Raw genomic sequence first — 27474 nt, 5'->3', positions numbered from 1 at the left:
TAAGGCAACACTTGACTATCACAAGATCACTCGCAAACTCAACCCTAACAACCTTACAACCTGTGACCAGACTTTGCTGATGTGAGTGTCATATCCATACATACCCAATCCCAATTTGACTTCTGGACCCCCCTCCACCACCTCTGGAGTCCTACCCTATCCCCATCTGCTCCGATCTCCAACTTCAGACCTGACACCACCTTCCTCTCCTTCTGACTCTCTTCTGGCAACCTCTGCCAAGGTACAACCTCCCACTTCTGTCCTGTACCCTGAACTCAGACACCACTCCTACCTCTGCTCTGGGATCCCATCATGTCCCTGACCTGGGACTTTGACTCCACCTTGGCTTAATGTCAGGGGATGACTCCTGGGTTGGGGTTGACTATTGTGGCAGAATGGGGTTTTGTCTTTGATGACTTGACCATGAGCATTGCATGGGTTAAGGCGAGTTGCTTGCCTTGACCCACATGATTTTTCCTGCAGGCTCACATGCAGGCTGTAGTTGTGAGAGATATGTAAAGATGGGGAGGTCAGGGAAGTGGAGGAAGTCAGGGAGGGTGGTTGTGGGGTTGTGTGGTTGGGTGCACTGACAGTGGGGTCAAGGGCCAATCCCTGACAACTACCTGTAGATACCAGACACCTTAGTGAAAAATCAACCCCCCTTTCCAGAAGACTCCCAGTCCATAAATTAGGGCCCCAACATGTTACTGGGCACAACACTCCTGGCTGAGTCACTGAGGCCACAGCCCTCCAAACACTGAGTTGTTCTTGTTCATCTTGAATTCAGTCTTTAACAGTGATAACAAATGTTCATTGACAAAGTTTTAATTCAATGTTTCTACTTTTACTTTCTCTCTTTTTAACCATGTGTACATCACATATGCAACACAAGGGGGGAGAATGTCAGGGCAATAGCCCCAAACCCCAAGTCACATGTAACAAAGTTGTATATAGAGAATCATGTGGTTAAGTGCAACTTCTGTTACCACTTACTGTGTCATATCCATACAATCCCAACCTCCGCTCCGGGCTCCTGGAACTCTGAACTCCAACTTCCGGAGCCCTACTTCCCTTCCATCACTTTCTCCTTGCCAACTCCCAAGAGGTTATCCCACCTCCGGCTCGGACACCACCTTCGGTCTGACTCCGGAACATTCCGGGTCCGACCCAAACCTCGACACCTTCCAGATGAGTACGCAAAACCTATGCTCCTGACTCCGGACCTCCGCTCCGGTATCCCGTTCATGTCTCGTCTCCGGAACCTCTGGTCTTAGCTCCGACCTCGGACTTTGACCCCACCTCCGCTTATACCCATTGTATTGGTTAGCTCATTCCATTTAATTACCTTTGCCAATATTCCGGAGTTTAACCTCCGAGTTCGGACTTTCCGGACTTACTCCGGACCTTGCAACTATTGCATTGTCCATTTCAATTCCGCTATTCTCCCTCATTCCTATTTGGGCTGCTGCTTCCTTTCTATTCAGTCAGCTAGCCATTCCCGACTCCCATCCTCCTTCCTTCCTTCTTGGGCCTTGGCCCTTCATTCCTCCTTTGGGAAACACCATTGAGTCAAACACTTGACCCTCGGTGTTGTTCCTCTTTCCATCTCCCTTTGTCTCCTTTTGTCCTACCCTTGTTCCTTTTGATTCCGGACCCCTCCTTATATACAATGTACCTAGTAACTTGTAACCTCAGTCCGAAATCGACTGGAATTCCCCCCAAGAGACTTTCCCTCTGCTAGATCCGAAATTAGGGACCCCTAGGACAACCAGCAATGGCACAGTGCTCCGCCTGAGTCGCTGAGGCCGAGGTCCTTCCACGCTAAGTCTCCAATTCCATTCCGGAGTCGTCCGAATCCGCATGTTCTAACATACTGTCAGGGACTCATCCAGGGTCAAGGGGGCCTGGGTATAGTGCCTGGCACTGAGGACCTGGCAGGGTGCAAATCGGGCATGCATACTGACAGGCCCAATGTGGGACAATGGTCCCTGGCCACTTGGACTGAAGTGGGAAGGATGTTATGTATTATTATTAAAGGGGAATGCTATACTACTTACCTGAAGTGGAAAGGATGAGAAGAAGGCTACTTCTTTGGTTCCTGTCAGAGACCAGATTCGAGACAAAGGAATGTCTCCGTAACGGAGGGCTTCGGCCTCAGCGACTTCTGCCAAGAGCGCTGTGCCTAGTGACACGTCCGTGCCCTAACTTACTGACTGGCAATTAGAACCTAGGGGGGTAACTCTAGTTGATTTTACTACTGGGGTGTAACCTATGTACAAGTGGGATATATATATGGTTACAGCGGGGACGGGTCCGCAATTGGCGGAGCCGAACGGAGCGGAGCTAACGGGGTTTAAACATTAGCCAACTGAATATTACCGACGAGTCGGTTCGCGGGGTTAGCGGAAAGGCAGGCGATAACCCAGAAACGGAAAGGAGGGATAGGCCCAAAGGTGGGCTCTGCAGGGCAGGCGAGTGTATTGCCCAGCGGAGGTGGGGGTGCGCTAGCGGACGTCGGAGCTGTCTGGAAGTCTTCGGGGCTCCGTACTTAGGGAGGCGTAGGTAATAAATTGAAATGAGGGGGTGGTGACCATCGAGGGGTACCGAGAGGATTGTGGAATACGGGGGCTCCGAGGTTGGTGAGGGAGGAGCGGAGTTAGAACGGAGGGATCGGAGGGACCGGAAGTCGATGGCCGGGGATGGATATGACAGGGGATAATGTCTTCTGCATTTTTGTCCAGGTGGATGTCCACCGACACATAGTCATCGAAATGCAGGTCCTCATCCATTGACGAGTCGTAGTATCGTGAGAGTGCATCTGCCACTTTGTTCTTGTGGCCTTCCACATATTTTATTTCGCAATTGAAGCTTGTGAAAAAGGCTTGCCATCTCAGGTGTCTACCTGAGTTGTGGTTTTTCGCTTTGAAATATTCCAAAGCTTTGTGGTCCGTGATTACTGTGAATTCACGGCCTCCCATGAGGTCGTCTTGCCATCTCATGAGTGCTTCGAGGACACCCAGTGCCTCGAGCTCGTAGGCGAAGTACCTACGTTGTGTGTTGGTGAACTTTTTGGACATGAATGCGGCTGGGTGGCAAGTCTGCCACCTTTCGCCTTGTCCAATTAATGCACCCATGCCCGCTGGGCATGCGTCTGTTATGACCCAGACATGGAGTTTGGTCCTCTCTTCTTCTGAGGCTTTCCGGTGGGTTCCACTGGACGGGCTTCAGGATCGGAGCCCTGCATGCTAGATGTTTGATCTCGTCAAAGCATTTCTGGTGGAGTGGTGTCCACCTGAATGTCTGCTTGTTTGAGCAGATTGTTTGCAGTGGTCCTGTGTAACCGCTGACATTTGGCATGAATATCGATAGATATTCTACCATTCCCAGGAATCTTAGGACTCCTGTGTGGTCTACTGGCTCTTGCCAGTTGCGGATTTTTTCCATTTTATCCGCTTGAGCGTGGATGCCCTGTTCATCCACACGGCTTCCTAGAACGTCTAGGATTGGGGCAAATGGCTGGAATTTTTTCCGGCTTATGTAGAATTTCGCCCCTTTTAGGCGAGTGAACAACCACAATAGTGCTTTATTGTGGTTTTCCACCAAGCTTGTGCTGGTGAATATATCATCGAACCAGATGTGTAGGCGTCTGCCTACTTCTCCTCGTAGTTCCCAGGTCAGTGCGCACTGGAAGGTGCAGGGAGCATTGCAGTCTCCTTGCTGCATCGTGTTTGAGTTGTACGTCCCGTGGGGTGTAGAGAATGTCGTCCTATGGACATTGTCTGGGTCCACACGTATTTGTTCGTACGCATCTGACATATCGATCTTGGATCGGTATGTTGCTCTGGCGACTGATTCTTGGATCAGTCGCATGTCTGGCATTGGTGTGACATCGAGGGTCATGTTTGAGTTATGATTCCTCGTGTCTATTACCGTGCGCAAAGATCCATCTGCTTTGTGGATGCACAGTAGCAGGCATGCTCGCTCGCTGTTTGCGGGATACCACCATCCTGCTTTTACATAGCGATCTATTTTGGTCGCTAGTGCTTCCTGCAGTGCTGCAGGACATCTCGGGGTGTTTTCCCGAAATTTCTTGTTCGGATCCTTCAACGGGATTCGATGGTTCACCTCCCTCAAGGGAGGCATTTCTAATGGCGCTGGCGCCATTACAGTTTCGAATTTTTCTCTCCACCACTCCCTGAGTGTTTCGAACTCGGGGTTGTTCATGGAGAGACCTTCCAGGTGTGGTACATCTGGAAGTTCTAGTCCTTCCGGACTAGGATTGGGCCAACCTTCAGGGTATTTTCTTTTGATTACCCTGAGGTGTGTTTCAATCCCGCCTCCCTGTCAGGGGGGCTTCTTTTTTGGTTGTTCTCGAGCTCTTGCTTGAGTTTTCCATCTGTGTGATCTCGTCATGCGGTCTTCGCTTATTCCAAGGGTGTCTATGTTGCCCTTGTTCACCATTCTCACTTTGTGGGACCAGAAGTCTAAGCTTACCTGGTTTTTGTTTAACCAGGGGGCGCCAAAGATGGCGTTGTATCTGTCGATGTTGATTACATCAAAGTAGTGTTTTTCTACATGGCCGTTGATCTCAACGTCCACGTTTGTTCCGAACAGGATCTGTGATCTTGTTCCTTTCGTCCCCATTTGAAGGACGACTGGGTTCTCCAATTGGAGAATTGGGATGTGGACCGCATGGACAAAGTCCGGCGATAAAGCGTCCATTTCGGCTCCACTATCGAATAGTGCATAGGCTTTTATGCCTGCTATTTTTATGTGAGCCGTTAGCATTCTCTTCGTTGAGAGCAGTCTGTTTGCAGGGTATTTTCCCGCATCTTTTGAGATGCGGAATTTCGCATCAAACAAGGGGGACTGGGTTTCAATGGACTTTTGGTCCTTCTTCCCTTTGTCCTTGTTTTCCTTGGGTACTTTGGTGTATTTCCCCAAGGCGTCTTTTCTTGGTGCTTCCACCAAGGCTTCGGCGACTTTTTCATCTGCCATGTTTTCTAGCTGGCGTGCTACAGCCAGTTTGATTTTGTAATTTATGTCGTCGTGGTCGACAACTGACATTGGGCCCATCCTTATGGTCCCAACGTTGACTTCCTCACCCTCTGAGTTGGTTGAGTATTGAGGTCCTTTGTATGGGTCCTCTACTTTGAAGCTTGATGCTTCGGAGTTACCAGAGTTGTTCTCTGGTTTCTCATCTGATGAGCCTTTCGACTCTTCATCCGTTGAGGTCGCGATCTCCATGGCAGCTATGCGCCTTGGTTTTTCATCGCCCGTTACATTGTGTCTTGGGCAATCTTTCGTTTGCCCTATTTTGCCGCATTTGCCGCAAATTGGAACTGACTTTTGGTCAGTTTTCCTCGAGTTTTTCGAGGATGTATCCTCTTTCCATCTGGGTTTCAGCTCTTCAGCCTTCTTTCCTGATGGGAGGGCTCTACCGCGGCTCGTGGTTGCCGTGGTAGTTGTTCGGGTATAGTAACCTGATTTGTAGGCTGAAGACATCTTCAGCCCGTCAATTATCTTGTCTACATGAGATATTGCTTTTAACATCTCCTCGTTTGAGGAGAAGTCTGCTCTGATTCTATCATGAGCAATCATTTCCCTCTTCCATTCGAGGGGAATGTAGTTTAGGAACCTGGCATTGAAGGACACCTGGTCTGGCGGTGTCACCATCTGGGACGCTACTTTGGACAGTTCTAGGTAGAACTGTTTTAGGCCTTTTTCCGCTTCGTATTTGACGTTGCGGTACTTCTTTGTTGCGTTCAGCGCAGCAGAGGCTTTGATGAAAGTTCTCATCAATATGTTGAGAACTTTGAGGAACATGCCCTCGTCTCCTCTGAGGAGAGTTTCGTCTCGGAGTCTAATTCCGAGGTCGAACACGGGCCCCCCTAATCCACGAATCAAGCAGTCCAGGTGGACTTCATCGAATTGGGGACCTTTGCATCCTCATGAGGCAAGGAATCCCAGTAGTTCTGTGAACCACTGCCAGAACGATTCCATTTCATTCTCCCCTGACCATTTCTTGTCAGGGAATGCCGGCCCATTCTTTAGGGCTTCAGGCTTCACTCCTTCTGGGTAGGGAGTGAGTATTCTCACTTCGGCCATTCTTATGGCCTTTTCGTACCATTTCTCCAGGTACTCTTCTTGCTCCCCTGCCTTCGCAGGGTCACTATCCAATGGAGATCTCTCCTTTGGGGGGGTTTTTGCTGGGGGAAATCTTCCTCGCAGCATTTCTTTGGTTTCAGGCAAATTCGCCTGAAGTTGTATTTGTATTCTCTCATTGTTTTGAGAGGGTGTGATTGAGTTACCTCTCTGTTCGAGGGGTCTGTCATAAGTGGACGTTTGGCCGAACCTTTGGTACATGCCAATTCTCCTCCTAATCTCTGAACGATGCCTTCTTTCGGCATCGTCTTCTCCTATCCTTGGGAGAAGGATCTCCTTGGTGTCTCTGTCGAGTCACTGATGATATTCCAGTGTGCTTTCACTGGTGGTTCTTTTCGTGAATTTTTCACGAGTTCTATTTATGTCCTGGACTGTGGTCCAGGGGTGTTTATTTGTTTCCTCACTCTTCTGTGAGAAATTTATTTCCTTCAGCAAGTTTGTTTGTTCGCTGATTTTTTCAGTCAACGCATCGATTGCGTTGGCCATTCTTTCTAGAGTTATCTCTAGACGAGCCGTACTATTATGGTTCATTTCCTCGATCTTTTTTTGGATCGAGTTTATCGTGTTTATTATGGGCGATTCCTGGTTTTCCAGGAGGAAGTTTGGTTGGGCAAGCAGTGACTCTCCCCAGTTGACATTTCCACTTCTGGGGGTTCCAGAATGGGTTCTTGGAGTGAACACTCCACGCTTGCTTTGTTTAGGCGAGGCTGTTGCAGAGGGTGCTTCCCTTTCATAGAGGGGTCTGTTCGCTGGTTTTTCCTTACTTTTGCAGAAGGCTTCCTCAGAGAACTCCCTCGTTTCAGTTCGCCTCCTCTTCATTATCTCGGAGACCTCCTCCGAGGTTGGCGACCTTGCCTTGTCTGGCATGGTGTGTGGGAGTGTAAACAGCGGAAGTTCTTTTGGAGCTTCCGCACTCTGGGAGATCCTGCTCTCAGGGCGTATCTTCACGCCTTCTCGGGCTTTTAGCCTGAGAAGAAGTTGGTCTTCACTTTCCGTCCTCCATTCAGATGGAACCTGGAACAAGTCCAGTAGTTTTTCGGATAGCCGACGCGGGGGCTCTTCCCTTTGTTTCCCTTTGTCTGCCTTTGGGGCTTGACTTGGGGACATGAGGGGGGACTCCAGGGGATAGTGGGGCCCTGGAGTTTCCTGCAACTCTATCCGATCAGCTTTTTGGGCTGATCGTTCGGCGCTTACACGTTTTTTGCGCAAGTTGATCACCTCATGAGGAGGTGAGGGATCTTCCCCAGCTTGGGTTAGATCGGTATGTCGTGGAGTTCTGGGGGTATTTGGCCCTGCACTTACTCCACGTAAGTTTCTAAAACCTTCAGGGACCAGCCCTGAGGTGGTTGCTAATGCCGGATCATGTTGATCCTCATCATCGTCTGATGATGGCTTTTGGTTTGAATCTCCCATGATGGGAGATTGCGGTTTCTTAATAAACCGCTCATTTCTTTTTAGTGTCGCTGCAGATGCGACTTTGCCCTTGCGGGCGTGTTTAGGCGCCATAGGCGCTTCCAAGTCAGATGTTAAGATTATGTAGTTGTTGTGGGTTGTGTTGTAAAACACACCTCTTGCACTTAAAAAAGTGTGAGGTCTTTGGGTAGCTCAGCACACAAAGCCGTAAGTGATACAAGTATGTGTATTTTACGGTGGTGTGTAAGCAGTTACCCGGAGGTTCCCGCTTACCCACGTGACTATATGTATCTAATTTACATATGACTCGGGGTTCGGGGCTATTGCCCTGACAATCACTTACAGTTCTGGTGTGTGTCATATCCATACAATCCTGACCTCCACTCCGGGCTCCCGGAACTCCGAACCTGACTTCCAGAGTCCTACTTCCCTTCTGCCACCTCCTTGCCAACTTCCAAGAGGTTATCCCACCTCCGGCTCCAACACCACCTTTGGTCCGACTCCAGAACATTCCGGGACCGACCTCATCCTTGACACCTTCCAGACGAGCACGCAACACCTATGCTCCCGACTCCGGACCTCCGCTCTGGAATCCCGTTTGCGTCTCCATCTCCGGAACCTCCGGTCTTAGCTCCGACCTCGGACTTTGACCCCACCTCCGCTTATACCCATTGTATTGGTTAGCTCATTCCATTTGATCATGTTTGCCAATATTCCGGAGTTTAACTTCTGAGTTCGGACTTTCTGGACTTACTCCAGACCTTGCAACTATTGCATTGTCCATTTCAATTCCGCTATTCTCCCTCATTCCTATTTGGGCTGCTGCTTCCTTCTATTCAGTCAGCTAGCCATTCCCGACTCCCATCCTCCTTCCTTCCTTCTTGGGCCTTGGCCCTTCATTCCTCCTTTGGGAAACACCATTGAGTCAAACACTTGACCCTCGGTGTTGTTCCTCTTTCCATCTCCTTTTGTCCTACCCTTGTTCCTTTTGATTCCGGACCCCTCCTTATATACAATGTACCTAGTAACTTGTAACCTCAGTCCGAAATCAACTTGAATTCCCCCAAGAGACTTTCCCTCTGCTAGATCCGAAATTAGGGACCCCCAGGACAACCAGCAATGGCACAGCGCTCCACCTGAGTCACTGAGGCCGAGGTCCTTCCATGCTAAGTCTCCGATTCCACTCCGGAGTCGTCTGAATCCGACAGTTCTAACAGTGTGCTGAGCTACCCCTGAGACCTCACAAGGACCCTGTGCATAGGACAATTGAGTTGGCAAGAAAAACATGTAGGACCCACTATGGAGTAGCAGGAATTGAAAGTGACTACAGTATTGGTGTGAGAGGGCACACCGTCTGTTTGTTAGAAACCACCTCCACCTAATGTGGGCATTTAGTGTAATGGTAACACACTCTTGGTACCTATGCAGGGTTCTGCAGTTCAACTCCCAGAATGTCCATATTTTAGCATTTAGGTTCCCAAGACCACGTGTACAAATTCCAACACTGTTAACTTGTAAACGGCATTCCAGATAAGGCAACCTGGTTCGCATTTCCAACACCATCTGACCATCAAACAATGATATTACTGGCTAATGTGCATACATTCTTCAGAAAGGCCTGAATGGATCCCTGACGTGCTATACATCCAAGTATGCAAAAATTTCTCCTAGAACCAAAAATTGGAAGCAATTTGCCCCAAAAACACCCTTCGACGAGCAATGTCTGGCAACAACCCATGCTGCCCAATACTGGTCCAGCCGTCCATGAGCACCCTGCGCCGCATTTATTAGCATCCCGCGTGTCTCCTCACACAGCCTGGACAACCGATCCACAAGATCGGCTTGCCGATCCCTCCTGACTTTTGGGAGGCGCGAGTGGTCCAGAATAGCGCCAGCCCAACACTCCTCTTCAGATAAAGGTCGTGATGTGAGAGAGATGCGATAGGAAAGGTTCCGCATGCGATAAGAAAAGTGTTGCATGGTGGGCAGGGTTTCAGTGTAAACAAGACTTTTATCAAGAATGAATCGGCATCCGTGCATTCGCAAATATAAGAAAAGCTTGCTAGATAGGGGATCTCGAAGTAGTGCGGGGGATCTCAGAGAAGTTAGGAACACATCCTTATTGCGAGATGCTCCAAGCACGCGATCAAGGTCATGGTTCCCCCTTCCACTCGTCGGGACGTCCATATATCCGAGTTCAATGGCACGGTACAGCGCACCAAGCGCGTGGGGGCTAGGATATGTGTCCTGTTCGCGACCTTGCTCCCCAATGTACCAGTCAGGCTTCAGTTGTGATCGCTCTTTAGGTAACATGGTATATTTAGCGGGAGTCCCCGACTTCTGGAAGTCGACCGCCTGACTGGCGAGCTTGGCCAAAAACAGGCAGTCAGGATCCTCAGACATTCGATCACTTTGATCGGCAATGATCAAGTTCTATGGTGAGGGAACCATTGGAATAGGGACTAGTCAGGCAAAATTAATATTACCACACACCCTCGTTGCGATTATTCCGAGAATATCATGGATCATGAAATCTGCTACGAAGTCGGCAACTTCTTCATTCGTATCCAAGTTACATTGCCTCCCTTCGTCCAGGTGCTTCAAGACGACAGGTTCATAATCTGCAGGGTCCACAGTGCGTGGAGGGAACAATTCTGGGACTTGAATCAAGGAATATTCGTCACCATCGAGATCCTACACGAAATTACGTCAGGGTCGAAGAGAACTTAGCATCGACTTACTCCGCCTCCAAGCGACTGAGGTAGTGAGCGCGTTCCTTGAAACGAAAGGAACACAGAGGTGAGGTCGGAGGATACAGACAGGGATACAGGATAGCAAACCTTGACAGGGGAAGACCACACAGTTCGTCAGCGGTTCGTGGATGAACGGTGAGCCTGGAGGTGGGCGACCGATTGCTTTCACAATCTGGACATCTCCAGGATGTATGCATGGTGAACGAGTAATGAGCGTTCTTCCCCTGAGGTAAATCGGGTCGCATCCTTCTTCCTGGACACAAGCTAATGCATCAGGGCCACAAAGTAACCTGAACGGATTGAATCATCGAATATGGCTACAAAATCTTACCAAATATCTCGCCCTCCTTGAGATATCCATGAACATCTGCCACACCCACGAGAGTAAAACTGTTTGGAAGAAGTATTCGCGCCTGATACTTCAGGGCCCTTAGGATATCGTAAACAACACAGTCCATTGCTCGACGGAAAAAGTCGTTGACGTTGTCTCTGAAACCAAGTTTGTGAAGGCCCGATAGCACCTTTGTGACCTTCAAAGCACGGCCAAAGTTATACTGCTGAAGCAACGTATGAGCTCCAACGAGAGTCGATGCAGCTGCTTGTACGGACGAGATCGTGCCGCTCTGAAGACGCTCAAAAACATCGATTCTCACTCCGAGAGTTTCGAGAATCATGATGAGTGGCCGATTGAGGTATGCAGGTTTGGGGCGTTCAAAGGTCTGTGCAACCTCTATGGACTTAAAATCTTCGGAGATGAATTTTGTCATGGAATCACGGATTCGGATCGCAGAGCCCCGTTGAGTATAATCCACGGACAACATCCCTTTATGCCCACCAAGTCGAATCTGGAATGCACTGTGAACATTCATCATTTGTTGACGACGCTTTACCATGCTACGGGCCTCCAACACAGAAGTGATGTTCTCGGCGGTTTCTCTGGATATCGTCCCAATCCCATCCGTGAAGTTGATGCTCCTGACTTTGCCTGTCCGGTGATCATAAAACTCGGAAGTGATATCACGAATGGATTCGATGTTCTCGGCAATTATTGTCGGATCCGTCGATGTGAAAGCTTGAGACATTCTGGCTCCCACTCGGGCAGGGCAAGTAATAATCTTATCAAAGTTCCCCAAGGTACGCCGGATTGTGGATGCCGTTACGAGTCCTAATCTTGGGTCCACAAAGTCAGCAACGAACCATACACTGTGTTGTTTCAAAGCTGAATTTGAGTAAGCCAAGAACTTGAACTTCCGACCAGCAATTGACAGTGGGTTCTGCGCAGTGAAATTGAGCGTAGCTCGGGCGTGGCTCGACGTTGTCATACCTTTAATGTCTGGCACACAATGTCCCTGACAAGTTGGCCATGGTCCATGTCACCCCCGATTCTGAGAGGATGCTCATCCTCGTCCGTAAGGTGCACACGAATAAACGCGTCTTCATTCCCGGCATAGTTTCTCAGCACTCGGTTCGACTGATACTGCGTTAGTGATTCCAGATGCAACAGGAAGAAAGTTGACATTCACTTGTTCAGGAAATGGACCTTCAAGGACGATCCGTGTAGGCGTAACCTTCACCGATAGGCACGAAAATTGGGCGGACTGGTAGGGTAGCCTGATCCTAGCGCTCTGTTCCGCTTCTCGCACGCAACTTTCCAGAGAGTCTCGAATTTTCTCCCCAGCCTCCGGTCCAGGTTGAATCCGATCGCCAATCATACTTCTCAGGTTCATAGCCAAATACTCGAAAAATCTCTCCAGCGTGTCACCAGACATGTCTGATGTACTTTCTTTTATGAATGGACGAATGTCGCGGAGTTCCTTCGCGCTGAGCAACCAGTTATGGAGAAGTGAGGCGCAATGAAATGACGCTGGCCACGGGAACGTCGAAATCCAGCCCTCAATGTCATCGAGGCAACTGAGTTGAAAGTGATGACGCTTCGCCGGTGGCAGTTGCATGGGCACTGATTCGCAATTAATATATCTGGCCATCTCTTTAAAGCTTTTAAGGGCTGATTGAAAAGGACTTCGCAACGTTAAGATCATAGCCAAAGAGATGAACCCGACTTTGCGTCTTGGTAATCCAATCGCCGTGGCCCTCACCCTTTTGTGAACAGGGTCATCCTGCAGCATCGTGGTAATCGTTGAGAATACGGGAGGCACTTTGAATGTGATTTCGATGTATGCTGTTTCGGTGGTGGCAAGATGTCTCAAGGAATCAAGTTGCCTAAAGGGACATGATATATGGTACAGCGCGGTGCGTAGTGACAGTGATCTGAGCATCGATTCCAGCGAGTCATCCGAGGATGGGTTTTGGGCGAACTGGACCTCGATGGTCGAGTTGAGTGCATCGAAACTGAGGGAACCTTCACGACATTGAGTCTTCCATTCAATGGAATAGGTGTTATCCCGATCGATCCAGCCAAAAGCAAGAGTGTCGAAATTTATAACCGCTGCAAGTCTGTCGCGTGCCTCCTGGAGTCTTTGGAGCGGTCCAGGCCCTTCGTACGGTGTGGACTGAAGAAGGTTCAGTAGAACCTTATCCAAAGGGCGGTTGCTCCGCTGCATCCCAATCCTCGTCCCTTGAAATGGAGGCACAGTGAACTGGGCGCGAAGAAGCGCCTCCGCGACAGCGACGTCCGAGATGGTCAATATGGCCATTCTTGGGCGACCTTTCCTATCCCTTGTAAAGCGTACCCTGAAGTTTACTGGTGTATCCGAGGGACGAGCAAGATATGGGGGGTTATGGAGGATGCGAGCAAAATGCTCATGTAGCTCAAATTCCGAGCCCCTGCGATTGATGGCTTTCAAAAAGATATCCATGGTTCAGAATTACTTGACGAGTGAGAGGCCAGTGGTTCGAACACGCTTAAGCTAACGAAATCTGCTCGCCTTGCACAAGCTGGCGGCGACTTAGGATAGCGACAGCGATGAAGCAGTTGGATCCTACCGGGCTAGCTTCATGTGACTTGAAAGGGGAATATGAAGGACAAAGTATTTGGTAGGAAGCCGCGCGGCCCTAAGTTGCGATGGTTATCAATGACGCGCTGAAAAAGTCAATGTGCCGGAATAGATCGAAGGTTAGGAGTTCCGTACAACAGAGAGTGAGACAAGAAACCAACTGAATAGTTTACCCGGCATGCCCTGCTGCGGAGCCATGGCCTGCGGACTTGAAACATTCGTCGCCAATAATGTAGACGGATGCCAGCGCTTGGATTGCCCAAGCTCGTTTGGGGGGTCTATTCCGATAGACCTGCCTAATTTGAAGGAATTTCAAATCGGGGATATCAAGCGCTCAGTGTTCGTTGGGGTTATCGTTTGATCCATACAGGATTCCCTCATTAGAAACTGCATCGCTGCTCCGTAACGACTCGCAACTTGGAAAAATCTGGAGAACCCTAACCGTCTTTTGCGTCGTGTCAGTAGCGTCTTGCAAAAGAATTTGATCAAGTGTAAACCCAACTGTACCAAGCGACAATCAAGGAAGAAGTTGAAAAACAGGTAACCAAGATTCTTCCTGGATTCTCCACATAGTGAGAGAAAAGGGGAAGACTAAAACTCAGCGACATCGACCACAGAAAAAGGAGACTCCAGGAAAAAGTATATTTTTTTCACAAAGCTTGCCGCACATGTCATCGCACGCGGTAAGTGGACCATCATACGGGAAAGGGTTGCCTTTAGTTCATTTTACGATGGATGCATAACAGCTGAGAGCCAATAATCGAAAAGCAACGAGAAGCTATTCGGTTAGCCAAACCGACTTATGTGAGAGGTCACTATCATTGTCAAGAGATTACCAAAGTTTTATATTTTGGAGTTGAGTGATGGCCTCAGCCGCCGTCAAAACCAACAGCGCAGCCGATTTTAATGGATATATCGGGCACAACTCATCTTATTGATGATTTAGGCAAAAAAATAAGCGCCCATCATCCTGTCCCAGTGGCACCGCCAAAAATGGAGATTAGGCTCTTTAATTCCCACATACCCATCACAATTACTGCAAAAACCGAAATAGTAGAGAAAGTTTACAAGCGAAGAACCCTGATCCACAGGTCAGCCCTGATTCACGTGCTGCTGTTGCCATGCACTTGGATTGAATTGACATCAAAGGGTTATAGGAAATAAAATGACCCAATCTGCCAAGTTGGTACTGGTTGCTGAGTGGCTATGTTGTGGTCTGGCATACATGGCTGTCAGCGGTGCTCTGGTTCGATTGTGTGTTGTGGCTGTTGTTTTTTTTTTCATTTTTTCCCGTCCCTCGCTCAAGATTGGCAAGTTGATGTTGAACTCTTGCCATGCGACATCTCTGCAACCCCTCACACAAATTCCAAAAAGTTGTTTGGTGTGTTAATGACTGCCAGCGGTTCGACTTGCTAAGGTGCAAACAAGAAAAAGACACTCCTGTAACTGAGGGTCGAACTAAGGCAGCCCACATACTAGGTATCCACATAGCCACAACCAAACCACTGGGTAGGCAGTACTGATTACGACAGCATCGAAAATCTTTTCCCTATAACCCTTTTCATATCAATTCAAACCATTGCATGGCAACAGCGGCACGTGAATCAGGGTTGACCTTCCAATTTAAGCAGATCAGGGTTCTTCGCTTGTAAACTTTCTCTACTATCTCAGTTTTTGCAGTAATGGGAAAACACCTCAAACCTGCGGCCAAGGACCTTATTGTTACAAGTTCTAACTTGATGAGCATGCAGGATTTCTCAGCAGTGCCTGTACGCACGAAGGCACGCCTTACTGAGACGCGTAGCCGACCAATGTATTATGTCTATGACTACATGTGTCATTACATTACTCTAACGCACTGCTGAAGTTCCTAGATAGTCTGATTGATGTGAAACCTGAGCTGCAGTGCATCGGTTGGGCTGAATTTGATGCAAGATATCGAGGTTGAGGACACTGGCAATGAAGAGATTCATATTCAAACCAGAATGCGCAACTCTCCGTGAAATGAAGCGCCCATGGCCCATATGATACGTGCACTGTTGGATGGTACATGTGAAATAGGGGGTACCGTATAAGGCAATCCGCTACCTCAGCAGCAACACTTGCGAGATCAGATGTAAGCTTAGGCAAAAACTGATGATTTTGTGAACGTCCGTCTGTGCGTATTTACAAAGTGTGGAGCAGTTCCATACACAGAGCACTAAAATTTCTGATGTAATATACTATTGACCCTGATTCCCTACCATTTTTAGACAGTCATGAGACCCGCCACGCGCTTGATGGCAGCTTCACTTAAATGATGATGCTCCGTCCATCACATTCATTTTACGAATAGTGTCATCCCCAATTGCAAGTCTTCGATCTCCCACACAGCAATATTATTAGCTGACGCAGCTTCCTTACTACTGCACGCTGCACAGCAGTATATATGCTGCTTGGCACCTATGTCTGACCCTTTTTGATAGCACGCACTGGTATAGAGGTTCGACCCTCACTGTCCGTTGTGGGGCTTAGCCTTATATCTCATCCTTAGATGTCTGAAACGACTTCAATACCACTCAATCCCAGACTCGTACCCAGCCATCTCTGCTACATGGACATGCAAAATCTCGACTAAGTTGTTTTATTAGAATTCAGTTGTAAAGTCACGTTCAAGAACAAAAAGTGTATTACAATACAGAAGTCACATGTGATGGACATAAACACAAGTCCGATCACCTACTCCGGAAACCAACTTGCGACACTTCGCTCCGACGACTGGTGCAAAATGGCAGTGGCAGTACCACTCGGCAATTGCCGAGTTTGACACGACAGAAAGAGATTGCGGACACGTGAAGTTCCCACGAAAACATAAGTCGCACAATGGATCTTTTGGTGTTAACCCATGCGGTCTTGTACCCAACCCAACCCATAGTGCTTGGGGAGCACCTTGAGGGCTGTGAAATTAACACCTGGGCATGGGCGGAAAATCAACCCTTATATATTACATTGCTCCTAAAATACAGTTCATGCTCAGTAGTATAGGTGGCACAGCGTGAGCTAGCAATATAACCTTTTTTGGCTGCATATGTTCGATCCTCACTTGGTACAACTTTTTTGTGTTCTCCTGTGGAATAGTTGTAAAATTTGTGCACACTAAAGAGCAAGGAATGAGAAAAAACAAAGTTTTACCGGCTGATGTTAGAACTTGCGGATTCGGACGACTCTGGAGTGGAATCGGAGACTTAGCATGGAAGGACCTCGGCCTCAGCGACTCAGGTGGAGCGCTGTGCCATTGCTGGTTGTCCTGGGGGTCCTTAATTTCGGATCTAGCAGAGGGAAAGTCTCTTGGGGGAATTCAAGTTGATTTCGGACTGAGGTTACAAGTTACTAGGTACATTGTATATAAGGAGGGGTCCGGAATCAAAAGGAACAAGGGTAGGACAAAAGGAGACAAAGGGAGATGGAAAGAGGAACAACACCGAGGGTCAAGTGTTTGACTCAATGGTGTTTCCCAAAGGAGGAATGAAGGGCCAAGGCCCAAGAAGGAAGGAAGGAGGATGGGAGTCGGGAATGGCTAGCTGACTGAATAGAAAGGAAGCAGCAGCCCAAATAGGAATGAGGGAGAATAGCGGAATTGAAATGGACAATGCAATAGTTGCAAGGTCCGGAGTAAGTCCGGAAAGTCCGAACTCGGAGGTTAAACTCCGGAATATTGGCAAAGGTAATTAAATGGAATGAGCTAACCAATACAATGGGTATAAGCGGAGGTGGGGTCAAAGTCCGAGGTCGGAGCTAAGACCGGAGGTTCCAGAGACGAGACGTGAATGGGATACCGGAGTGGAGGTCCGGAGTCGGGAGCATAGGTTTTGCATACTCGTCTGGAAGGTGTCGAGGTTGGGGTCGGACCCGGAATGTTCCGGAGTCGGACCGAAGGTGGTGTCCGAGCCGGAGGTGGGATAACCTCTTGGGAGTCGGCAAGGAGAAAGTGATGGAAGGGAAGTAGGGCTCCGGAAGTCGGAGTTCGGAGTTCCAGGAGCCCGGAGCAGAGGTCGGGATTGTATGGATATGACAGCTGAGAATCGAACATACACAGCCAAAAAAGGTTATATTGCTAGCTCACGCTGTGCCACCTATACTACTGAGCATGAACTGTATTTTATGAGCAATGTAATATATAAGGGTTGATTTTCCACCCATGCCCAGGTGTTAATTTCACAGCCCTCAAGGTGCTCCCCAAGCACTATGGGTTGGGTTGGGTACAAGACTGCATGGGTTAACACCAAAAGATCCATTGTGTGACTTATGTTTTCGTGGGAACTTCACGTGTCCGCAATCTCTTTCTGTCGTGTCAAACTCGGCAATTGCCGAGTGGTACCGCCACTGCCATTTTGCACCACTCTTGATATTTGTCAAGTTAGCAAAAGTTTGCTTGCACAATTGGTAATCATGTGTGTTGTTCTCATACTCATTTGTATGCAGGTGCCGTTTCTGTTTAATTTTTCGGGATTTATTGTATGCATTGGTGTTTGTATCCTCAATACAGGCTTCCATAATTTATTTCAGATTTTTCCCTCACGATCTAAGGTGTTTTCACATTCTCCAGTTGGTTTCCGGAGTAGGTGATCGGACTTGTGTTTATGTCCGTCACATGTGACTTCTGTATTGTAATACACTTTTTGTTCTTGAACGTGACTTTACAACTGAATTCTAATAAAACAACTTAGTCGAGATTTTGCGCGTCCACGTAGCGGAGACGGCTGGGTACGAGTCTGACCCAATCCCTTCAAGCCACCGCGTCGTATCGTCACTGGCCATACTCCCGATGGGAAGAGCACCACCATTTTCGATGGGGAAGTTTCCAGTGCCCCAACGTTGGCACGAGATTCTGGGTCACTAAAGGATGGCCAACAGATAATTCGGGAGATAAGTGAGTATCTATGCGCTGATCGTTTTCGGAAATTTGTTGACAAATTTCGATCACCTCCCATTCTCAGCAAAGACTTGAGAGATGAAAGTCCGGATCGTGCTGGTATCTTCCAGACTAATGGGACAAATTTTCTTGCCCAGGACGTCCCCCCGGGTGCCGTCGTTCCAATGGTAAGAGCCGAAGTCTCGCTGCACTCCCCGTCGAAACGTTTCTGAACAGCACCGAACGAGTACTCTTGACTATGGTATTCTGAGTAAGTCAGCCACTACGGGTTGGATCTCAACCATCACACAAAAGATTTCCTCCATTGACTCTGGCTTGCTGCAGTATCAGGAGAACTGACGCTGGTTCTTGAGGATGGTCCTCCCCTAACATTGTCTGAACCGGGAACTGTCTTTGTCCAAAGAGGGACCGCACACCAGTGGGAGAATCGTGGTCCTGACTGGGTCAGAGTCATCTTCGTCATCCTCGATGCTAAACCTTTCGCCTACACGAATGCAGATGGAGCGCAGGTGACGCTGGAGGAGTACCACTCGTGGTCGAAAGCCCCTACTTAACGTATATGTAGATCACTCTTTTGTAACACACATCGATACTGCAAATACTTGTTATGTGACGTTCACGAATTCGATCTTGTTCTCATGGTGGCAGGTTAATCCCATCTGTAACTTATATGGACAAGGGCGGTAGGCATGCAGATGCTCCGTTATATTATCAAACACATACCGATATTTTCATGGAGGCCAACGTGATAAGTAGCCTGTGATGCCTCTTGACATCGTATAAATCGTGCCGTCTCCGATGGTTTTCAATTCCTCATACAACAACACCTGACGCAACACCCTGCTGCACGCTGCACGGCACGGCAGAATACCGGTTGACACCTACGCTTTCCAACAGAACGCATTGCACTAGTGATCAGATATTCGTGTTATCGTAGCTCATTGGCTTCGGATCGCTTCCATGGTCTGGTTGAAAACGCGCGCTACCGCTCGTTCTCAGAGCTAGCTGCGTACACGAGTGTATCGTGCAAGCACGATCAACCGACCCGGCCTGTCCGTGCCAACTCCCAGCCCCATCTTGTCTTCAAGATGTCTGAAACGACTTTCGTACCACCCATTCCCTTTGGGCCAACGCGCCGTATCGCGTCATTTTCGATGGCGAAGTTCCCATAGCTTCCAACGCTCGCACAAGGTTCTGGGTCATTAAGGGATGTCCAACAGTTAATTCTGGCGATGCGTAGTTATCCACCAACTGTTGTTCTTGGAAATTCTCAGCAAAGACATGAAAGATGAAATTGCGGATCGTTCTGGTCTTTTCCAGACTAATTCATTATCGGTGATGTTGCCCCAGGCACCGTCATTCCGATGGGCCAAAGTCTCGCTGCTCCCCTAGGATTGACCACCGAACGAGTACTCTGGGCCATGACAATATTCTAAGTGGTTGAATTCCGGCCATATCGCGAAAGTTGACACTGGCGTGCTGCAGTGTCGGGAGAACTAGCGCCGTCCTTGAGGATGGACCTCCCCTAACAATTACTGAACCGGGAACCGTCTTCGTCCAAAGAGGAAGCGCGAACCAGTGGGAGAATCGTGGTTCTGCCTGGTCAGAATCATCCTCGATGCTAGTCGCCTGCACGGATGCCAATGATACAGGTGGCGCTAGATGAGTACATACCGGGAGCGAAATGGTGCTTAAAGCGTGTTTGGGAATTCTTTTGTTATTTGCATCAATTCTACGAATGCCCGTATATTTGCAGTTTACTAACGAATTCTTGTTCTGATGGTGGCAAAATAATCGACCACATGGAACATGGCACCGACAGGCTAATTCCATTCGTAAGTGAAGCCCAAGGCGTTGTGATCAGCTGCTATCGAGAGCTGTACCAAGCAAACAACAAAGAATCGGCAGGGCATCATTATATCAGGTGAACATACCCTATGTAGCAGTGGGATTGGAGTTTAGGTGTGCGCATGAAGCAAGGACATGATTGTAAGGTTCGTTGAGGGCAGTACCCTATCATAGCGGAGATGCAGCCCAATATGCGCAGGTAGACTGGGCCTGGGAGCGCAGTGGGCGATACGCTGAAAAACGAACATAAGTCCACCGTAACTATGGCATGTTCGCAAAAATAGCGGCGGACAAATATACCAGTCGGAGGTTAATATAATGGTTATCGAATGACACGACTTGAGGAAGCGCAAGAATATCAAAGGCACATAGCCCGACAGTCTCCTCACTGTCCACAATTCTGTAAAACACTTCCTGCATGTAGATGTACGCTTTGCGGATTGCCATCCCAGACGAAATTCTCCCCTCTGGAACTGCTGCAGAATGTATTGAGCATAGCGTCCGTGCTGCCATACATATGCATGTATATCTATCAGCACTCGAATCCTAGCAGGCAGGGTATCAACCGCCCGCGCGCGGGCAAGTGGGGCACATCGCATGCAATGGCTTCAGTCATCTACGAGGGTGCTGCATTGCGAACTAACTATATCGGGAACGTTTGGCCCACAAGCCGCACGTACGGCCTTTCGACTGGCGTGGTGTTGGCAGCGTGGGCGAAAGTAGTTCGCGTCCTTTGCCTTTTTCAGTAGACGTGGACGCACGAGCCGTCTGAGTGCCAGTAGCTGAATATATTCGAAGCGAAGGATCTTATTGAGAGCGTCGTCCGGCATCGCTAAGATATCTGATAATGAGAAAGATTTCTCACTGAATCGGGGATATGGGTCAGGGGAGTTCTGAAGGGGCACGGGAATAATGGGGCGTTCTGGGTTATCTTGCCCCGTTGGACGAAGGTCGTCTTCGCTGGCTATCGACATATCTTCCTCTTCGTCTGAGAGGTAGTCTCCGAACGTTCTGTCACTAGAGGTTCCATCCGCGCTGCGGTCATTCGCGCTGCAGGTATTGACGGGGCTAGTCCCCGGAGCTGCAAGTTCTGTGCTCTTAACGACGGGGTCGATCCCCGGAGCTGCAGGTTCTTACTGGATCTATCTCGTGTCCGTCGTTCTCGTTGGCTTCTCTGGCACCTAGCTCGACTTCTAGTGTCGTCGCTAGCGTGTCCTGTTCGTTCTGTATCTCGGGAGAGAGCTCGGCAGCTTCTGCCAACGGGCTCCCGTTGTGCACGGAAAATTCGTTAGTAACTGTTCCCAATGTGTCGACTGAGAGAGATCGGCCACGTCGGCTTACCAAAGGCACGTAGCCACGACCGCTCCTGAGTCTCATCATATTGTTGCAACTAGGAGGTAAAGCTGAGGTGGCCGGCCTTAAGCTGGGAATTCGAGAGAGGGTGTGTTCGGGTTGTTCGATGTAGATCGAGGTTGTTAGGTAGTGAGGGATCTTGAATCGGCAAAGGCCGACGAGATCAGCTAAATAGATCACTGGACCAAAAAGACTCGATTTACTTGGCAGGCAGCATGCGCGCGACGCGTGACCCGTGCTCAATACATACAAAGACGGAGACAAAACTAAGGATAAGAGTAAAATTGACACATAAAAAACAAACACAACACAAAAGCTAATGTACAAAAATAAAAAATAATGGCGAAAAGAAGTTATAGATAATGTAAAATATACAAACAGAAAGGAGTGCCGGGGAGGAGGGAGACAGGGCTGAGTGCTGAGGCAAAGGAAAACCGCGGGCGAAGACCGCGGAAAGGTCTTGGCAGCAGCAAGTCCGGGGGAGGGCAGTGTGTAGGTAGCAGCAGTGGCAGCGGGTTAAAGGAGTAAGCCCGGAAAAAGCAAGCGGCAAGTTGGATCTCACTCACCGAGGGAGCGCGAGATACCAGGCGATGGGCCCTTTTTATAAGCACGGCCTAGGCAATATGAGTCCTCTCCCCAACAGCGAAAGTTCAGTACGTACCTCCACTGAATGGTCCGCTTCGCGCGTCTGCGCCGAAACATTCAGAATACGTCCGAGGCAGCGTCCCTTGACCCATTCAGGCTAAGTTGCGCAAGAAATCACGAGGGATCCGTGATTAGTAAGGGGAGGCATGTGAATGCCAAAGCGGTCCCGACAGGCAACCAGGTTTCACAGCTAGTCGCTCGATTGTCGGCATCGCCCGACTTGAAGAGTTGCTACGTACAAACGCGGCAACAAAACAACAACACAACCTTGCTAAATGCCTTCTAAGAAGCGAAAGATATCTGACCTTGCCGATGATGCAAATGAGCTCTTACTTGCACTCAACGAGTTCCAAACGGCCCTAGACGAAGACGATGAAGACCTTCCATCTGGTCTCATCACTACTTTAGAGGAATTCCGCACGAAGCTTGAAACTGTTAAGGCGTGCACAGATCTATTTGAAACTTGCTGATGCCCGAACAGCACGTTTCTTTCTCTAAAGTTGACTCCTTCGTATTGCCGCAAGTCAACATCAAGTCAGGCCCCCTATTCCTGGTTTCAGAGAAGAAGGCTTTAGCCGAAGAACAGGGATCGACAGAAATTGGGGGCAAGGCACTTTCAATGGAGGTTTTGAAAGAGCTGATAGAGTTGGTTCGAAAGCATGTGTCTGTCGTGGTAAGTAAGATGTACTGTGTTTTTCTATTTAACTCATTGCAGGCATTTGCTAGACTGAGGCCGGGTGCCGAGTTCTGATAAATCTCATATTACTCCGTGTTGCCTCCGCCATGTCTACTGACCAGATGGATGTCAACATCATACCCGAATATCCTATTCCTAAGACCTTGTTTCCTGGCAATCGCTCCTTCGGCGGTGTGGTAGACTTCCTCATCACCAAACTGCCTGGTCGATATACCCGTAGGAAGATACGATGGTCCTTCCGTGCTAAATTTTGACTTCTGTTGTGCAGGTTATTTGCTTGGAAATCCAACGATTGCCCTTGGAAACCCAACCGCGATCAAGGGACCCATGACCTCAAACATATTTGAGGCGAAGCGTGACAACGTGAAAGCAGCCATTCCTCAAGCCATCATGGCCGCTGCATCTCATTGTAAACAACATAGGTGCGAGAAAGTATTCTCATTCCATACTATCCTCACACCATTACTCAGCCTATCAGTACTCAGAGGATGTGTAAGTAGTGGAGAACAGTGGATATTTTTTGTGTACAACGCTGCAAGTGGTGGCGGAGGCTCCGTCTTCTATTCAGAGGAATATGAAATTGGACCACAATACGAGGGCTTACCACTCATCCTCGGTCTCCTCCATGACTGGGTTAGTTTCAATCTAATTCCTTGTATCGATATTTAAAACCTTCCTCCAGGTTGGCAACACCACTAATACTCAGCAAGTTTACTTTACATTTGAGTGACAGGGAATCCTGTGTGCTGTAAACAGATTTCTTGGCAGCGTTCTCAAGCTTACCCACTGAACTATGTTTGTACATAAATAACAATGGGCTCCTGGGCAACTTGGTTGCACCAACACTATCCTACATAGGAATGTGCACTTATTCCCTTGCCATATGATATGTATACTGGCTAATGCAGGCAGTGAGATGAGAAATGGATGGGATGTCGGACATCAAGGTAGAGGAAACAATGAAGAAATCTAACATATAAATAATGGTTTCTGTCTTTGTCAGGGCACACCTGCCCCACCTGGCTCCACCTGGCTCCACCCAGCTCCACTCCACCCGCTACCCCCTTCTCCCCCCTTCCTATTTCCTCCTTCCACTTCCCCCTCTTTCCATTCTTCCTCTGTATCATTCTTTATTCTTTCTATTTCTATTTACACAGACGACTTTCCTTTGATCGATGTACTATTGACCCATCCACAATCCATACATGACACACCCAGCCCTGGGTGCCCTGGCCAACCCCCGGTGCACCCAGCATGCACGCCCACAGCGGATCCCTCCAGGATCCCCCATGGGGATACCCGGATGGCTGGGCTGTGCATGAGGACAACATGGCAACCCCCATGTGACCCAAGTGCCATGTATATAAACATACCTGAGGTGGGAACCAGAGAAGCAGTCTTCTTCTCACCATTCCCACTTCAGGTAAGTAGCTTAGTTCTCCTTCTAATGATAATTCACACCATTCCCACTTCAGGGACACCTGCCTGCACCAGGCCCGTTGCCACACATGCCTGCTTCATACCCCACTGGGCCCTCAGCGCCGGGCAATACACCTGGATGCTCTTGACCCCGGACTGGTCCCTGACAGCAGAAGAAGACTTCAACCTCATTCCCCCCTCACCCCTCCCACCCCCTTGCTATGGTGACACAAGAACAATATGATGACCTGCTGGCCTGGTTCCAGGAACTGTCATATCCATCCATGGCCACCACCCTCGACCACCTCCGCTCCTCTGGATTACTTCCGCTCCTCTGGATTACCTCCGCTCCTCTGGATTACCTCCGCTCCTCTGGATTACCTCCGCTCCTCCACCACTAACCTTGGAGCCTCCAGTTTCTGCAATCACCTCCAACCCCCCTGATGGTCACCACCCCTCCAATTCAATATATTACCTATGCCTCCCTAAGTATGGAGCCCCAAAGCTCTCCGGACAGCTCCGACATCTGCCAGTGCATTCCTGCCTCCACTGGGCAATTCACTTGCTTGCCCTGCAAGTCTACCTTTGGGCCTATCCCTCCTTTCTGCTTGTGGGTCTTAACCCATCATTCCATTAAACCTGCAACCCGACTCGTTGGTAATATTCAGTCGGCTAACATCTATCCCCATTAGCTCTGCTCCGCTCAGTCCCACTATTCACAGGCCTGCCCTCGCTGTAACTATATATACTTAACTTGTACATAGGTTACACTCCAGTGATAAAATCGACTAGAGTTGATCCCCCTTTTAGTTCTTGTTGTCAGTAAGTAAATTAGGGCACGGACATGTAACTTGGCACAGCGCTCCTGGTCTGAGTTGCTGAGGCCGAAGCCCTCTGCCATGGAGACAACTCCTTCGTCTCGCTCAGGTCTCTAACACTAACCTCTGACCTACTCTGCCACCGTTCCGGTTCACCTCTGGTCCATCCTCCCCCCACACCTCTGCCATACCCTCCGGTATACCTCCGGTCCACCTCCACCTCTGATCTCCAGTACCTTCTCCAGTACCTCTTATCCTCACCCTAAACGTTTAATAATATTTCTACCTACCCAATATTACTATGGACCTCCTAGGACCTCTGCCAACCCCGCAAAGGTTTTCCCACTTCCCAATAGCTGTCGCTAATTCCACCCTTCACCTACCCACTCCACAATGCTTGATAAGGTGATTCTCTCACGAGCTCGCTGACCCGGCAAGTGGGTAAGTCCCTCTTGGGTTTCCCCTTTGTTCCCATTTGTCTCTTATTATGTATATAAGTCCTTACTGTAGTTGATGGCACCTTAGTGCAAAATTGACAAACAACTATCCCCCAGAGTTTGCGCCCCTCATTCTGAAGTTAAGGACCAGACCCTTAAGCGTTACTGAACGTAGGCACAGTGCTCCTCTCCGAGTCACTGAGGCCATGGTCCTCCTGCCTGTTCTCTACCTCTGGCCTCCCTTCTGGGGAAAGGTCCAGGAACACTGCCCCTCCTCACTGTGTCCTGACACTCTGTATCATTCTTTATTCTTTCTATTTCTATTTACATGGATGACTTTCCTTTGATCGATGTACTATTGACCCGTCCACAATCCATGCATGCACACCCAGCCCCAGGTGCTCCAGATGACCCCCGGTGCATCCAGCACGTGTGCCTGCAGTGGATCTCTTTGGGATCCCCACAGGGATACCTGGATGGCTGGGGCTGTGCATGAGGATGGCGTGGCAACCCCCATGTGACCCAAGCGCCATGTATATAAACATACCTGAGGTGGGAACCAGAGAAGCAGTCTTCTTCTCACCATTCCTACTTCAGGTAAGTAGTTTAGTTCTCCTTCTAATGATAATTCACACTGTTCCCACTTCAGGGACACCTGCCTGCACCGGGCCCTCAGTGCTGGGCGATACACCTGGACACTCTCGACCCGGACCAGTCTCATGCTGACTACAGATCGGCCTTTTCCCTGTTGTAACCTCTGGCATCTGCTGTCTCAACCTCAGTCTGAACCAATTCTCAGTTCTCCTATTTTTATATACTATGTAATTATTGATCACTGTCATTGCAGCAAAAAAAATGAAATGCCCTTCATTCTGAGCTGAACTGAATTGGCTGGAGCCAGAAATGCAATCATCCTTCAAACTGTCACAGAGTATGAGCCAACCTGTTATTGCGTTTGCAATTTTAGGACCTTCAGTTCCACTTGGAAACCCCTTGATATCGGCTGCCTCCACATGTGGGATATGTAATTATTAGCGCCCTTCTCCTTTTAGCTGAACTGGGTTCCTGTTTCCACTCTAAAGTGTCAAGTTCATAAAGAAAACGAAGGCAGTTAGTGTTTATTTCTTTGCTAAAGCATTGACCCATTGATCTATTTCCGTAGCAACCAACTTTGAGGGACAGAATGATCTATCAACTCCAACAAAGTCCGACATCTACATACAAATACCACCTCATACTAGAAGCTGAGGATGATAAACTCACCACCACTGCACCTCCATTCACCCGTTGTCTAGGATATCCTGGAGAGCATGCTGATATGGAAAAGGCTCAGATTGATGAGTGCGGCCTCTGCCCATCTCAGAAAGGCATACACAAGGACTACCCTGTATACTGGCTAATGCAGGCAGTGAGATGAGAAATGGATGGGATGTCAGACATCAAGGTAGAGGAAACAATGAAGAAATTGGAATTAAATAAATGAGAATGCCAACCTTGATGCTATGTGGTGTGGGAATGTTGTTGGACATCAGCAAAATATTGTTATGCTCCTGAGTGCTCTGGAGTATGGAGAGTGTCATATCCATCCCCGGCCATCGACTTCCGGTTCCTCCGATCCCTCCAGTCTAACTCCGCTCCTCCCTCACTAACCTCGGAGCCCCCGTATTCCGCAATCCTCTCGGTACCCCTCGATGGTCACCACCCCCTCATTTCAATTTATTACCTACGCCTCCCTAAGTACGGAGCCCCGAGGACTTCCGGACAGCTCCGACGTCCGCTAGCGCACCCCCGCCTCTGCTGGGCAATACACTCGCCTGCCCTGCAGAGCCCACCTTCGGGCCTATCCCTCCTTTCCGTTTCTGGGTTATTGCCTGCCTTTCCGCTAACCCCGCGAACTGACTCGTCGGTAATATTCAGTTGGCTAATGTTTAAACCCCGTTAGCTCTGCTCTGTTCGGCTCCACCAATTGCGGAACCGTCTCCACTGTAACCATATATATATCCCACTTGTACATAGGTTACACCCCAGTAGTAAAATCAACTAGAGTTACCCCCCTAGGT

General features: G+C 48.9%; 4 protein-coding genes across 4 annotated transcripts; 2 read left to right on the top strand and 2 right to left on the bottom strand.

Moving 5' to 3' along the window:
* Positions 1-9216: 9216 nt before the first annotated feature.
* On the bottom strand, positions 9217-13147 carry EI90DRAFT_3120667 (RNA dependent RNA polymerase-domain-containing protein; the record flags this gene model as incomplete). Its single annotated transcript, XM_039063328.1, has 7 exons — positions 9217-10011; positions 10072-10272; positions 10320-10354; positions 10419-10595; positions 10663-11605; positions 11656-11802; positions 11855-13147. 7 exons carry the CDS (start codon positions 13145-13147, stop codon positions 9217-9219), a joined length of 3591 nt encoding a protein of 1196 aa, XP_038918308.1.
* A 4908-nt stretch (positions 13148-18055) lies between these two features.
* On the top strand, positions 18056-18914 carry EI90DRAFT_3176069 (uncharacterized protein; the record flags this gene model as incomplete). The annotated part of the gene is made up of 4 exons (XM_039066344.1): positions 18056-18198; positions 18274-18364; positions 18414-18447; positions 18522-18914. Coding segments are annotated over 4 exons (498 nt in total), but the record flags the coding sequence as incomplete, so codon positions are not given.
* Positions 18915-20653: 1739 nt separating this feature from the next.
* EI90DRAFT_3120665 (uncharacterized protein) lies at positions 20654-22135 on the bottom strand (the record flags this gene model as incomplete). Its single annotated transcript, XM_039063327.1, has 4 exons — positions 20654-21168; positions 21227-21358; positions 21965-22012; positions 22060-22135. The coding sequence occupies 4 exons, from the start codon at positions 22133-22135 to the stop codon at positions 20654-20656; spliced, it is 771 nt and encodes a 256-aa protein (XP_038918306.1).
* Positions 22136-22318: 183 nt separating this feature from the next.
* Positions 22319-23619, top strand: EI90DRAFT_3153078 (uncharacterized protein; the record flags this gene model as incomplete). The annotated part of the gene is made up of 6 exons (XM_039065844.1): positions 22319-22477; positions 22525-22716; positions 22770-22956; positions 23009-23162; positions 23211-23373; positions 23423-23619. The coding sequence occupies 6 exons, from the start codon at positions 22319-22321 to the stop codon at positions 23468-23470; spliced, it is 903 nt and encodes a 300-aa protein (XP_038918305.1). The 3' UTR covers positions 23471-23619.
* Positions 23620-27474: the final 3855 nt, after the last annotated feature.

This window comes from Cantharellus anzutake (assembly GCF_015039405.1).
Source record: "Cantharellus anzutake strain C23 chromosome Unknown EI90scaffold_14, whole genome shotgun sequence".
NCBI classification, from domain to species: Eukaryota; Fungi; Basidiomycota; class Agaricomycetes; order Cantharellales; family Hydnaceae; genus Cantharellus; species Cantharellus anzutake.
This window is presented reverse-complemented; position numbering and strand designations above follow the sequence as displayed.